Below are 15,000 nucleotides of genomic sequence, written 5' to 3' on the forward strand. Positions count from 1 at the left end.
AGGCCATAGATAAGCTTGTGGATGAGAACTTTTCTAACACACTGAAATGTAATGCCTAATGTAGCTGCTGCTGGGAAGGGAGGGGTGAGGGGGAAAACCGAACAAAAGGCTTACACAAACAAGGGGGGTATAAATGCTGGGACCCCGCCTGCGCGCGGGTGTGCAGGATTTGAGAATGCTTTTCTCCCTGGCAGCTTTCTTTGGGCTCAAATAAAACTAGTTTTGCTTCTCCACCCTGGTGTGATAATTAGTGCGACGCACACCGGGCAACGAACCTGCTGTTGCTCCACCTCGGGCTCTTTGAGCCGGCAACAATAGTATATGAGAGTTGAATCATTGAGCTCATAATTGCACAGTTGTCTAGTTTGTATATCTGTTCTGGGTTTTAGTAACTAGTTAATTGTAGACTGTTTAAAGTTGTGTGAGTTACTGCTCTGTCTTTGTGTGGAGTGCTTGGTGCTGGGTGCTGTCTCCATCTGGGGATTAGCTGACCAAGGGGTTTCTGTCCCTGCGGTCTGAGTAAGTGGAACCTGCACAATCACAGCCGCACCACACTCTGGGTAAAACCCTTAGTGTGAAAGCAAGGGCGGTTGAGGCAGTGGCCTGTGGGTCCCTTTTTCTGTGTTGCACCGGGTACCGCTCTGATGAACCTGATTTCCATCTTGTGTAACTGGTGTGTCTGTCTATTCAGTGTGAAGCAGTGAGCAGTATAGATTTGTATTGTTAATGATTTTTGGGTGTGTTTGTAATGTTTGATAACATCCCAGCTAAGAATTGCCCCCTTCCTCGGCCCAAGTTGTAACTTTCCCCCAAATAAACGCAGCCACTTGGCTTTAAACCTTATTCTGGTCCAGCCTGTTTTTCCTCTCCCAATACCAAAGCTGATCGAACCGCAATCGGTCTCGGACAGTTACTAACATTCACACTCTAACCTTTCATTACTTCATGGCCTGATCCAAAGCCCATACTTTAACAAAATTCACTGTATGGCGGTGCAATAGCAACAACATAGTAAAGACGGAATCTCCCATTCTCCTACAAGTCTAAGACTAAGCTTTTTCTCCCTCATCTCCATAACTTTTGTGAAAAATGTAACCAATCCAGCTGGTAGTGCCCAGCTTTAAATAAGGGAGAACATAGATCCTATCACTAGTCAGGCAACTAATTAACTTTCCTGGGAGCGCAGATGCTACGATGGGGGTCTATACAAACCAAGAGAGGAGTAGAGCTTTTGTGGTAACAGCTATAAACATATTAATGCCTTGCACTTCACTGTACGCATATTTTTACTGTAATGGCGACACTGACTAATCAAAAAGACAACTCTGCAATTTAGATACCACAGCAGATTTGGTATAATTAAAAGTTAGTTGTCCTTCTTCCCCACAAACTTAGTGGGAATATGCCAATAAGAAACAAATACAAATTTCATTCAGATGCTTTTAACATAGTTGAGAGTTAAAAATATCTGGTGGGTATGTTTCAGACTGTAAAAAAATATACAGTCCATTGTTCACATAGTTAAGAAAAACAATTCAGTTACCAAAAGTTTATTGATAAAAGTTTAATGTCAACTTACTTATAAAAATGAAAAAAAAATATTTATACATACACCGTACAATTGAGCATCCGAGCCCTACTGACTATTAATGATAGTAAAGCATTTAAGGAAGTTGTGTCAAAAACCAAAGGTTAACTCCAGGGACATATGCTGCTTTAAAAAAAAAAGTTCCTTGTTTGCAGGAACCTACATGCCTGGCCTAGTTCTTAAAGCTAATTACAAAATCCTCTTTCATACTGGTCCAGGTGTCCTGACAGTTGTTTCTTCCAATAGCACTGTGAAAAGAAAAGAAATATTTGATGAGGTATCTGCATACAGCTCATTTCTAGTTCTTTGCAAGCAGGAAGAGAAGGCGGCACTGCTCTAAGGTGGTAATTACCAGTCACACCATTTGCTTACATTCAAGAATCTCTATAGGGATTGAAAATGTTTTTTCTGTTCACTTGCCCACAGGCAGTGCAGAGAAAAGTGTATTTGGTCCTGAAGCCACTTGTATTGGTAGAAAAGAATTTCTAGACATGGCAGATAATGAAATACCTTGAAGTGTGGGTTTGACCTAACTTTAAATAAAAGGACAAAAATAGATGTTAACTTTATAAAACTTCAGAAAGGTGCACACAAAAAAGGAAGCTTTTCCCTGGCATTTTCCCCATTTTCTTCTGCTGACATTTTTATTAGCATAGAAACAATATATGTTTCTGGGGTGCTACAGCAGCCTAATAGGGCAAAGAGCATATAAGAACTAGGGGGAAAACAGAAGCCGGATATTCACAGTTCACTGTACAATGGCCCAATGAAGTAAAGAAAGCCCCTTTTTTCTCCTGCTTCTAGTATTGTCTTCACTCTCCTGGGCCATAGTAGCTCCCCAGAAACTTTTGAAATAATCTTCCAAAATAAAAGAATTGGTGTAAGTCAATTCCAGAGCTCTCTCATCAGCCCTCCCCCACCACCCACCAGGGATCTGGCAGCAACAGCTCTTCTTAGTAAGTAATAGTAATAATTGGAGATATACCAATCTTCTAGAATTGCCTTCACTAGCAGGACCAATTTTTTTTGCCCCAGATCCCTAAGTGGCCTCCTCAAGGATTGAACTCACAACCCTGGGTCTAGCAGGCCAATGCTCAAGCCACTGAGCTATCCCTCTCCTGTTCTTGCCTGCTCCACAGAAAGGCAGAAAAAGCTGAAAGCTGACCAGGTTGCTTCACAGGAGTGCATATAAAGGAATGCTGGGAAGTGTAGCTCTTTGCCTGCTCCAGGGCTGGTCTATAGGCAGGGAGCTAACAAAGGAACTACAGCTCCCAGGGCCCCCTCTGAGACCTCTTGGGTCTCAGCTCCCAGGCTGCATCTGCCCCTGCAAATGGGACCCTCAGCACGTGGTAGCTTTGCTGGTGCCTGGAGCCGGCCCTGAACCTACCTACAATGTGCTGCATGCTTTTTAAAGTGTAAGTTTATCACAACATATTTCCATTGAAAGCTGATTTGATCAAGGAAGTATTATCTGTAGTTAGTGAATTGAACTGATGGTTTCTGCTGGCCATTTTACCAACCTGAGCTTTCATCCTTTCTCACCTACTTCTTGGGCATAGACTGGAAAAGGAAAGCAGGTTTTCTGCCTCTTTTTTTTTTCAATTTTTTTTCAATAAGCTGAAATAAAGAAAATATTCTCTCTGCCGCTTTGTAAGAGGCTTCTGTTATCACAATCTGGTTAACACTTGAACAAATGTACTTCCCGGTGCTCAGAACAGTGAATTCCACCAGTTCAGTGGCTTAACTTTCTTTAGAATTTCAGCATAAACATGTACTGCTTGAATATTAGTTAATTTTAATAGATTATACTATTTTTAGGCCTTAACATAAGTTGTCACAATTTCAAATTTATTTTTAAATAGGTTTATTTTTTAAAAGAAAAACTGATTTCAATAACATACCCTGGTTTTTATTTTTAAATCAGATATATGCATTGGCAGATACAAAGTTTTCAGAAAGAAACAATGTTGCCTCTTTTAAAAACCCAACTTCCTTTTTTCAAAAGAGGTGCCCACACGGTAAAACTGGTCACTCTCTTTTCAATTCAGGTAGATGGCAAGAAACAAAAAATGGACACGTGGATATTCTACCCGTTGTTAGGAGAGATCACAAATCCATCCCCACCTCTGGAATCATCCTGGTTATATAGTAATCGGTCTGTGTGTGGAGATGATACCAACACAGCAACTTCTTTCCAATACTGCACAAAAGAAAGGTATTAAATAAGTGTAATCTTAGGCTGTTTTCTGGAAGGCTGAAAATTGTATTGGGCAGGAGTGTGAGGGTTTGGTTCCTAAGTATTATAAAGAAGAAGTTATGGAATAACTACAGAAACTCATGGGCAAGAAATTACCAGAATTTAATAGTATTTGTCAAATAACTCTGGAAATCATGGTTATACTTTTTTAATATGTGACCTAAAATTTCTTTATTAGGGAGCGTACTGGGAAAGTCAAGTATCAGACAAATCTTGATCTTTGTATAATGACAAATATTTACCTTTTGAAAAGGCCTCCTTGTTACATCACATCATTATGAGCCTTTGTGGTGACAGAGGGAGCTGTCTTCTATAACAGCAGGGGCACGGTGAATGCCCGTTTCTTCCTGTTGTTACTGCACAGCACAAATGGATGAAGGTTAGGGGACCTATGTGTGTGGATCTTCATCACCACCTGTATCGCAAGCGTGCATATGCCGGCTTTCTGGGGTTTATAGTCTAGTCCAGTGCTTCTTAACCAGGGGTGCGCAGAGGTCTTCCAGGGGGCACATTAACTCATCTAGGTATTTGCCTAGTTTTACAACAGGCTACATAATGATTTTGTAAGCAAGTAGTTTTTAAGTGAGGTGAAACTTGGGGTACACAAGACAGATCAGACTCCTGAAAGAGGTATAGTAATCAGGAAAGGTTGAAAACCACTGGTCTAGCATCTTAAAGCAGATTACCTAGCAAATAAATAAACCCCGCAAACTAACCTTAATATACTAAATAGATTGGCTATGAATTAGATTTTTACCCAGAGAAATGATACAAGCAGGCTGCAGGTTAACAGGGGCCGAGCTGCACTTGCTTTACAACTTGGAATCCCCCTGTCTTTTATTCACAGGCTAGAAATCCTTTAGCCTAGATCCAGAACTTCCCCCAGTCAGTCTTTGTTCTCAGATGTTTCCAAGCCCTGGTCTACACTAAGCTCGGGGGTCGAACTAGGGTACGCGAATTCAGCTACGTGAATAACGTAGCTGAATTCGAACTACCCTAGTTCGACTTACTTACCGTCCAGACGCCGCGGAAGTGAACTCCGCGGCTCCAGGGTCGACTCCGGCAACTCCTCCTGCCGCGGTGGAGTACCGGAGTTCGAACTAGCGCTTCCGGGGTTCGAACTATCGCGTCTAGATCAGACGTGATAGTTCGAACTCCGAGCAGTCGAACTCGCTGCGTCGACCGTCCCGGTAAGTGTAAACGTACCCCAAGAGTCTTCCTGTGTGGGGAGTGAGGAACTCCAGATGATGTCACTCAAGGGGTTAAAGGGAGAGTTTAAGGAAGATAAAAGCATTGCTGAGAAGTTAAATTATTTTTTTGAATCAGTCTTCACTGGTGAGAATATTGTGAAGAATCACAGAGTGTAGGACTGAAAGGGACATCATTAGGTCATCTAATCCAGTCCCCTGCACTAAAGGTAGGACTACATGACTGACCAGTTCTGACAGGTGTTTGTCTAACCTGTTCTTAAAAACCTCCAATGTTGGAAAGTCCACAACGTCCCTTGGCAATTTGTTCCAATGCTTAACAACCCTGACAGGAATTTTTTCCTAATGTCCAACGTAAACCTCCCTTGCTGCAATTTAAGCCCATTGCTTCTTGTCTTCTCCTCAGTGGTTAACAAGAACAATTTTTCACCTCCCTTCTTGTAACAACCTTTTTTTGAAAACTGTTATCATGTTCCCCCTCAGTTTTCTCTTCTCCAAACTAAACCCATTTTTTCAATCTTCCCTCATATGCATGTTTGCTAGTCCTTTGCTCTGCTCTGGACTTTCTCCAATTTGTCCATATCTTTCCTGAAATGTGGTGCCCAGAACTGGACACTGTACTCCAGCTGAGACCGTTATTGGCAGGCAGTAGAGTAGAAGAATTTCTTCTTGTGTCTCGCTTACAACACATGGAGAACAGTTGATCACCTCCCTCTTTATAACAGCCCTCAGTGTATTTGAAGACGGTTATTAGACCTTCCTGTCAGTCTTCTTTTCTTGAGAGTAAACATGCCCAGTGTTTTTAACCTTTCCTCATAGATCAGGTTTTCTAAACTTCTTATCAGTTTTGTTGCTTTCCAATTTGTCCAGATCTTTTTAAAGTGTGGTGCCACAAACGGGACTCAGTACTCCACCTGAGTCCTCACCACTGCTGAGTAGAGGGGGACAATTACTTATTATGTCTTTTAGACTCCCCCAGAATATTAGTCTTTTTAGCAACTGCCTTATGTTGTCTCCTATTCAATTTGTGGTCCTTTGTAACCCCCTGATCCTTTTCAGCTGTACTACTGCATACTCTTTGAGTATGGTCTTTCAACCAGTTTTTTACCCACTTTATAGTAATTTAATCATTTCCCTAGTTTGCTAATGAGAATGTCCTGTGGGACTGTGTCAGAAGCCTTAATAACATCAAGATCTCTCACACCTACAGCTTCCCTCTAGCTTCTTGGCCAATAAACCTGTCAAAATGGAAATCAGGTTAATATGGCAATATTCATTCTTGACAACTACATTTATAACCCTATTATCCTCTAGCTGCTTACAGCGAGATTGTTTAATAATTTGTTCCATATGTTTCCAGGTATCAGAACTAGCTCGACTGGTATCTAAGTTAGCCACTGTTTCACAGGAATGGAGGGCAGCGAATTTGTCCATCTATTTTAAAAAGGGTCTGTGGGTGACTAGAATTACAATTCACAAAGCTTTGCATCTGTGCCTGGCAAATTTATTGAAATGACCATTTAAAAGAGAAAACAAAATGTTTGAAGGATCATGGTATGATAGGGTTTTACCAGCATGGTTTCTAGAGAGGAAAATGTCTCATTATTGTTTTAAAATTCTTTTCAGACGGGTAGCCATGTTAGTCTGTATCAGGAAAAACACTGAGGAGTCCTTGTGGCACCTTAGAGACTGACAAATGTATTTGGCATAAGCTTTTGTGGGCTAAAACCCACTTCATCGGATGCATGGAGTGAAAAATACAGTAAGCAGTATATATATCACAGCACATGAAAAGATGGGCGTTGCCTTACCAAGTGGGGGGGGGTCAGTGCTAACGAGGCCAATTCAGTTAAGGTGGAAGTGGCCTATTCTGACAGTTGACCAGAAGGGGTGACTATCAAGAGAGGGAAAATTGCTTTTGTAGTGCTAACAAGGCCAATGCAGTCAAGGTGGACGTCGCCCATTTCCAACAGTTGACAAGAAGGTGTGAGTATCAGCAGATAGAAAATGTATACCTGCTTATTGTATTTTTCACTCCATGCATCTAATGAAGTTGGTTTTAGCCCACAAAAGCTTATGCCCAAATAAATGTTAGTCTCCAAGGTGCCATGAGGACTCCACATTAAAATTCTTTGAACGTGTCAATGAGGTAGTGGACTGGACTGGTAGTCCAGTTGATGTTTATCTGGACTACCAAAAAGGCCTTTGTCCAGGTCTCTCAATAAAGAAACTAAGTATTAACGGACTGAGAGGCGAAGTATTCTTATGGATCAAAATCTGAATAGGAGCTAGGAAGCAAAGGGTTATGTCTATATTGCAAGTATTACAGTTGCATCTGCTCAGCTGTGGTGTAGATTCTTTGTACAGTGATGGAAAGGGTTTTTTTGAAATTCACTCCCTTGAGAGGTGCTATCTAGGATGACAGAAGAATTCTTCTTTTGTCCTAGTTGGTGTCTATACTAGGGCTTAGATTGGCTTGATTATGTTTTTTAGGAGTGTGACTTTTTCAAACCTCTAAGCAGCATAGTTAGGTTGACCTAAGTTTTAGGTGTAGGCCAGGTTTAGGAGTAAGTGGCCAATTTTCGTCTTGTCAAAATATAAACCGTGTGATGCCTCCAAGGTTCCATACTAGGCTCCTTTTTGTTTAATGGATTAATGATCTGTAAAGGGGGGCGAGCAGTGAGGTAGCAAAATTTGCAGCTGGCACAATTCCTTAGGTTAGTCAGGACTAGAGGAAACTAAATAAGCTGGGTGAGCAGGCAACATGATGACAAAGAAATGCAAATGGGAGGTACAATCAGGGGTGGCTCTAGGAATCCGTCCGCGCCAAGCACGTGGCATGCCGCAGGGGGCGCGCTGCCGGTGGCTGGTCCCGCGGCTCCGGTGGAGCTTCCGCAGGCATGACTGCGGAAGGTCTGCCGGAGCCGCCTGCCGCCCTGCCGGCAAAATGCCACCCCAAGCACGCGCTTGGCGCGCTGGGGTCTGGAGCTGGCCCTGGGTACAATGTTAACTCCTTAGATGTGTTACGATGTCCTAAGTTAACTGTATCAAATCAAGAAAAGGATGTGGGCATCCAACTCCCCAGTAAACATTCTAGAACCCAAAACCAAGGCTTCGTGCATGAAGGCTGAGATCTGCACAAGGGGCCACAATCCTGCTGCTTTAAAAGGTGCCAATTATTCAAATATGTGTTTACTGTCAAAGGTATGCTAGAAGATAATACTTAGCTTCTCATCTGCAAAGAACATTATTCCATTAATTCTTGGTGGGTAAGGAAGCTTCCTTTTCTCCCCCTCTTCTATTTATAATATGTTACAGCTAAAGAAATCTGAAGGTAAACTTTTGTGTGTTTACTCTTTATCGGTTGTTTTTTCTCCTGAAGATATGATCCTATCTCTCTGGGTTTTATTTTTCAGGGCACAGATAACTCTGTCTTACTCTGGCAGTGGCCCAGATATGTTTAGGCTAGTGTCGAGCATCCTAGAGGAGGCACACAAGCCAGAACCAGTTACAGATTGGTAAGTTTATACTGGAAACTTGCATGGTGTTGTGTCTTCCAATTTAAAGTTTTATATATTTTACTTACCAGTAGACATTTGACAAGACAACTTAGGTGTTGTCTGATGTAGTACTGAGTTTTAAGATATTATCATTTAAATAAGCTATCATCAAGTTAAAATGGAAAGATCTGTTACTAGTACTTCCTTGGAATAAACTAAAGTAGAAAGGCAGTCTTCTGTTCATCCTTCTATCAGCAGATGGCAACTGGAAAAGAAATGGATATCTTTTGTTACTTTAGTTTTATTAAGAGGATTAATGGAGGTATGACTGTGGATATATCTGAAGGTAGAGTTAGCTCATAATTCAGAACATTCTGAAATATATTTGCAAAAAGAATAGGAGTAGCTGTTGCACCTTAGAGATTAACACATTTGAGCATAAGCTTTCGTGGGCTAAAACCCACTTCATCGGATGCATGCAGTGGAAAATACAGTAGGAAGATATATATACACACACAGAGAACATGAAACAATGGGTGTTACCATACACACTGTAGTGAGAGTTAAGGTGAGCTATTACCAGCAGGAGAGAAACCCACACTTTTTGTAGTGGTAATCAAAATGGTCCATTTCCAGCAGTTGACAAGAAGGTGTGAGGAACTGCTGGAAATGGGCATTTTGATTACCACTACAAAAAGTGTTTTTTTCCCTTTCCTGCTGATAATAGCTCACCTTAACTGATCACTCTCATTAGAGTGTGTATAGTAACACCCATTGTTTCATGTTCTCTGTGTGTGTGTGTATATATATCTTCCTACTGTATTTTCCACTGCACGCATCCGATGAAGTGGGTTTTAGCCCACGAAAGCTTATGCTCAAATAAATGTGTTAGTCTCTAAGGTGCCACAAGTCTTCCTGTTCTTTTTGTGGATACAGACGAACATGGCTGCTACTCTGAAACCTGAAATATATTTGTATTTCTAGATACTATAAAAATCTTAGGATTTTGAACTGATTGATCATTGCAGCTAAATCATTTTGAGTAACTGGCCTCCAACTGAAGAATTTGACTGTAGCATAGATAGCCTTTTTCACTCTACCAAGCCAAATGTGGAAGGGTTTATAGAGGGAGTTTTAACTATATATACACAAGGCTATTAAAAAACCCATTATAATACCTTCCACATTTGTTTTAGTTGAGTGGAAAAGACACTGTGCCAAATGCTATGGCAAAATTCTTCAGCTGAAGGCCAGTTACTCAAAAAGATTTAGCTGCAATGATCAGTCAGTATAAAATCCTAAGATTTTTATAATGTCTAGCCAGACAAATACATTTAAAAAAGAACAGGAGTACTTGTGGCACCTTAGAGACTAACAAATTTATTTCAGCATAAGCTTTCGTGAGCTACATCCGATGCATCCAAAGAAGTGAGCTGTAGCTCACAAAAGCTTATGCTGAAATAAATGTGTTAGTCTCTAAGGTGCCACAAGTACTCCTGTTCTTTTTGTGTGGATACAGACTAACACAGCTGCTACTCTGAAAATACGTTTCAGAATGTTTTGAGTTGTTTATCTATTTCCAAGATTTATTAACTATAATATCTAAGAGAACAAAAAATATCCCCTGAACAGTAGCCAGTCCTGCAAATCAGTATTTTTTCTTCAATCAACTGAAAAGGATAACATCAGAAACAAAACATTAGTGTTGTATCTCTTCCCATATCATCCATTTGTCTTGTCTTTTTAGACTGTAAAGTATTTGGGAGCAGGGACCAGATTTATGTTCTGTAAGGTGCCTAGCGTACTTTGGGGTCTGACTAAATAATACTTTTAATTATACAACTGTGCTGAAGTTTGCTAGTGGGATCTACACAGTGATGAGCTGCTAAAATCTTAACAACCGGTTCTCTATAAAAAGTTCTGATTTAAGGGATGTGCCAGAGGATGTATTTTTTGTACCAATAGGGTTACCATACGTCCATATTTTCCCGGGAGGAATTTTTAAATTTTAAAAATTCCGCCCAGACTGCGATTTAAGAACCGAAAAGCCCGAGATGTCCAGGAAAATACAGATGTATGTTAACCCGACCAAAAGTTCTTTTTTAAAAAGATAGGCCAGAACTAGAAATGAGCTCCGTTTCACATGTGTGGGTCCCCGCCACTCCCTTAGGGTGTGCTAGGGTGACCAGATGTCCCGAATGTACAGGGACAGTCTCAAGTTTGGGGTGTTTTTCTTATATAGGCTCCTATTACCCCCCACCCTCTGTCCCGGTTTTTCACACTCGCTGTCTGGTCACCCGTGGGTGTGCACATGTCTGGGTTCCAGCTGCTCCCTGCCCCCCCCCCTCATTGAAGCAGGTGTGCAGGGTTAGTGCCCTGGGAACTGCAGGGCACCAGTGGACATGGGGCTGGCTGCAGCCAGGGGTGTGGGGCGGGGCTAGCTGGAGGCAGGGAGTGTGACACGGGCTGGCTACAACAGGGGCTGGCTGTGGGTAGGTGATGCAGACAGGGGCTAGCAGGGGGTGGCTGTGGGCAGAGGGTGGCTGTGGCAGGGGCTGTCTGTGCCAGGGGATGGCTGCAGGTGGCTGTGCCAGAGGGCAGGGGCTGGCTGCGGCAGGGGGCAGAGGCTGCGGCTGGGGCAGGGGATGGGGCAGGGGCTGGCTGCAGGCAGCTTTGCCAGGGGGCAGGGGCTGGCTGGGGCAGGGGCTGTGGCTGTGCCAGGGGCTGTGGCAGAGGGTGGCTGCGGGCGGCTGTGCCAGGGGGCAGGGGCTGCAGCTGGGGCTGGCTGCAGGTGGCTGTGCCAGAGGATGGCTGCGGCTGGCTGCGGCTGGCTGGGGCAGGGGCTGGCTGCGGATAGCTGTGCCAGGGGGTGACTGTGGGCGGCAGGGGGCAGGGGCTGTGCCAGGTGCAGGGGCTGCAGCTGGGGCTGGCTGCAGGTGGCTGTGCCAGAGGATGGCTGCGGCTGGCTGCGGCTGGCTGGGGCAGGGGCTGGCTGCGGGTAGCTGTGCCAGGGGGTGACTGTGTGCGGCAGGGGGCAGGGGCTGTGCCAGGTGCAGGGGCTGCAGCTGGGGCTGGCTGCGGGTGGCTGTGCCAGAGGATGGCTGCGGTTGGCTGCGGCTGGTTGGGGCAGGAGCTGGCTGCGGGTAGCTGTGCCAGGGGGTGACTGTGGGCGGCAGGGGGCAGGGGCTGTGCCAGGTGCAGGGGCTGCAGCTGGGGCTGGCTGCAGGTGGCTGTGCCAGAGGATGGCTGCGGCTGGCTGCGGCTGGCTGGGGCAGGGGCTGGCTGCGGGTAGCTGTGCCAGGGGGTGACTGTGGGCGGCAGGGGGCAGGGGCTGTGCCAGGTGCAGGGGCTGCAGCTGGGGCTGGCTGCAGGTGGCTGTGCCAGAGGATGGCTGCGGCTGGCTGCGGCTGGCTGGGGCAGGGGCTGGCTGCGGGTAGCTGTGCCAGGGGGTGACTGTGGGCGGCAGGGGGCAGGGGCTGTGCCAGGTGCAGGGGCTGCAGCTGGGGCTGGCTGCAGGTGGCTGTGCCAGAGGATGGCTGCGGCTGGCTGCGGCTGGCTGGGGCAGGGGCTGGCTGCGGGTAGCTGTGCCAGGGGGTGACTGTGGGCGGCAGGGGGCAGGGGCTGTGCCAGGTGCAGGGGCTGCAGCTGGGGCTGGCTGCGGGTGGCTGTGCCAGAGGATGGCTGCGGTTGGCTGCGGCTGGTTGGGGCAGGAGCAGGCTGCGGGTAGCTGTGCCAGGGGGTGACTGTGGGCGGCAGGGGGCAGGGGCTGTGCCAGGTGCAGGGGCTGCAGCTGGGGCTGGCTGCAGGTGGCTGTGCCAGAGGATGGCTGCGGCTGGCTGCGGCTGGCTGGGGCAGGGGCTGGCTGCGGGTAGCTGTGCCAGGGGGTGACTGTGGGCGGCAGGGGGCAGGGGCTGTGCCAGGTGCAGGGGCTGCAGCTGGGGCTGGCTGCAGGTGGCTGTGCCAGAGGATGGCTGCGGCTGGCTGCGGCTGGCTGGGGCAGGGGCTGGCTGCGGGTAGCTGTGCCAGGGGGTGACTGTGGGCGGCAGGGGGCAGGGGCTGTGCCAGGTGCAGGGGCTGCAGCTGGGGCTGGCTGCAGGTGGCTGTGCCAGAGGATGGCTGCGGCTGGCTGGGGCAGGGGCTGGCTGCGGGTAGCTGTGCCAGGGGGTGACTGTGGGCGGCAGGGGGCAGGGGCTGTGCCAGGTGCAGGGGCTGCAGCTGGGGCTGGCTGCAGGTGGCTGTGCCAGAGGATGGCTGCGGTTGGCTGCGGCTGGCTGGGGCAGGGGCTGACTGCGGGTAGCTGTGCCAGGGGGTGACTGTGGGCGGCAGAGGGCAGGGGCTGTGCCAGGTGCAGGGGCTGTGCCAGGTGCAGGGGCTGCAGCTGGGGCTGGCTGCGGGTGGCTGTGCCAGAGGATGGCTGCGGCTGGCTGCGGCTGGCTGGGGCAGGGGCTGGCTGCGGGTAGCTGTGCCAGGGGGTGACTGTGGGCGGCAGGGGGCAGGGGCTGTGCCAGGTGCAGGGGCTGCAGCTGGGGCTGGCTGCAGGTGGCTGTGCCAGAGGATGGCTGCGGCTGGCTGCGGCTGGCTGGGGCAGGGGCTGGCTGCGGGTAGCTGTGCCAGGGGGTGACTGTGGGCGGCAGGGGGCAGGGGCTGTGCCAGGTGCAGGGGCTGCAGCTGGGGCTGGCTGCAGGTGGCTGTGCCAGAGGATGGCTGCGGCTGGCTGCGGCTGGCTGGGGCAGGGGCTGGCTGCGGGTAGCTGTGCCAGGGGGTGACTGTGGGCGGCAGGGGCTGTGCCAGGTGCAGGGGCTGGGGCTGGCTGCAGGTGGCTGTGCCAGGTGTAGGGGCTGTGGGCAGGAGATGCAGGCACTCACACGGGGGGAGCAGCCCGAGCAGCAGGACGCAGCCGGGGACCCACCAGGCAGCAGCAGGAGCCCCAGGGCCAGGAGGCAGCTCACATGCCTCCCGAAGCGAAGCACGGCACCCCCTGGTGGCCGGAGGAGGAATTACACCCTTTCCAGGCAGAGCCCATCAAAGCTTCCCTCGCAGGAAAGCCAGTTAACAAGCGGTTCTAAAACTGCTTCTAAATTTAACAACGGGTTCGTGCGAACTGGTGCGAACCGGCACCAGCTCACCCCTGGATCTACACAAATCATATTGTAGGAACATGAAAGTTAAATTTCTACCATTTTTGTTTTTCAAATGCAAAAAATATTTATTTGTATGTAACAGAAGGAAAGAACATGGCGCCTTGAGTGCTGTACTGATGAGTTGCTTATTCAAAAGACAATGTCCATAAAGTTGTGGGACTATGCCAGCAAAGGAGGTACTACCTGTTATTACTGTGGTGAATTTTGAAGGGTCTTCCTTTATAAAGAGAAGCAATGATCTGTTGATAAGTCATAGTGAAAAGAGACATAATTTTGATTGCCATCAAGAAGGGCCCATGTTTTGGGTACTGGAAAAGGGAGTTTGTGATGCTTTCAGGTGCTACCCAGACCAGCAAGGAGTTATGTTATCACCTGCCCTATAACTCTGGGTGCCTTAAATGCTCATGTGACACCAACAGCCGGTATTGAAGCATGCAGGTCGCATCCTGGTTTCTGTTGGCATGCTACTTTTCAACAGCGTGACTGCAAAACGTGCCCTGCCCCCCAAGTCCCGAATTTCCCCCAAAACTCTGTTCCCTGTAGTGTCCCATCCTCTCTTGGAACTGCTCCTTAAAAGAGATATTAGACAACTGCTCATTAGTTTAACTGGGGTTTGACAAACACTCTGTTTTAATCAAAACACTGAATAGGTTTATAGTAAAAACAAGTTTATTAAAGAAAAGCGCATAGTTTTAAGTGATACGAAGTATAAGAAATAGAGAAAAGGTTACCAGCAAATGAGTCAAAATACAATTTTAAGATTAAAACTTAATTTCTGCAAGTTACAATCTTGTCCTCAGCAGGTTTCCCACCTATACGTAATACCCAGGGACTTCAAGCACTTGAGTTGAAGGATCCAACATTCTGTGATTTCAAGATCTCTGACCCCTTTCGCTCCTCAAGTGATGGAGCCTGTCAAGGTTCCTTCCCCACTCTGAACTTTAGGGTACGGATGTGGGGGACCTGCATAAGAAGCTCTAAGCTCAATTACCAGCTTAGATCTGGTCTGGCTGCCACCACTCGCAAGCACTACTTTACTTCCCTTCCCTGGGTAGCCTTGAGAGACTTCACCAATTTCCTGGTGAACACAGATCCAAACCCCTTGGATCTTAAAACAAGGAGAAATTAACCATTCCCCCTCCTTTCTCCCACCAACTCCTGGTGATCTTAAAATAAGGAAAAAAATCAATCAAGTTTAAAAAAAGGCTTTTAATTAAAGAAAAGAAAAGTAAAAGAAAACCCTCTGGGAGAGATTAGCATACCAGCTACTCCCACAGACAACAGATTCCAAACACAGAGGATGTTC

At 46.9% G+C, this 15,000-nt stretch overlaps 1 protein-coding gene across 1 annotated transcript in view; it reads left to right on the forward strand.

The window, feature by feature from the left end:
* Positions 1-15,000, forward strand: part of LOC123354626 — a 36,968-nt gene that overhangs the window by 16,641 nt on the left and 5,327 nt on the right. Inside the window, exons 2-3 of the mRNA XM_044996739.1 lie at positions 3,637-3,803; positions 8,470-8,571. Of these exons, the coding sequence (XP_044852674.1) occupies positions 3,637-3,803; positions 8,470-8,571 (269 nt within the window). The remainder of the gene's footprint in view (positions 1-3,636; positions 3,804-8,469; positions 8,572-15,000) is intronic.

The sequence above is a fragment of the Mauremys mutica genome, chromosome 22, assembly GCF_020497125.1.
Source record: "Mauremys mutica isolate MM-2020 ecotype Southern chromosome 22, ASM2049712v1, whole genome shotgun sequence".
NCBI lineage: Eukaryota > Metazoa > Chordata > Testudines > Geoemydidae > Mauremys > Mauremys mutica.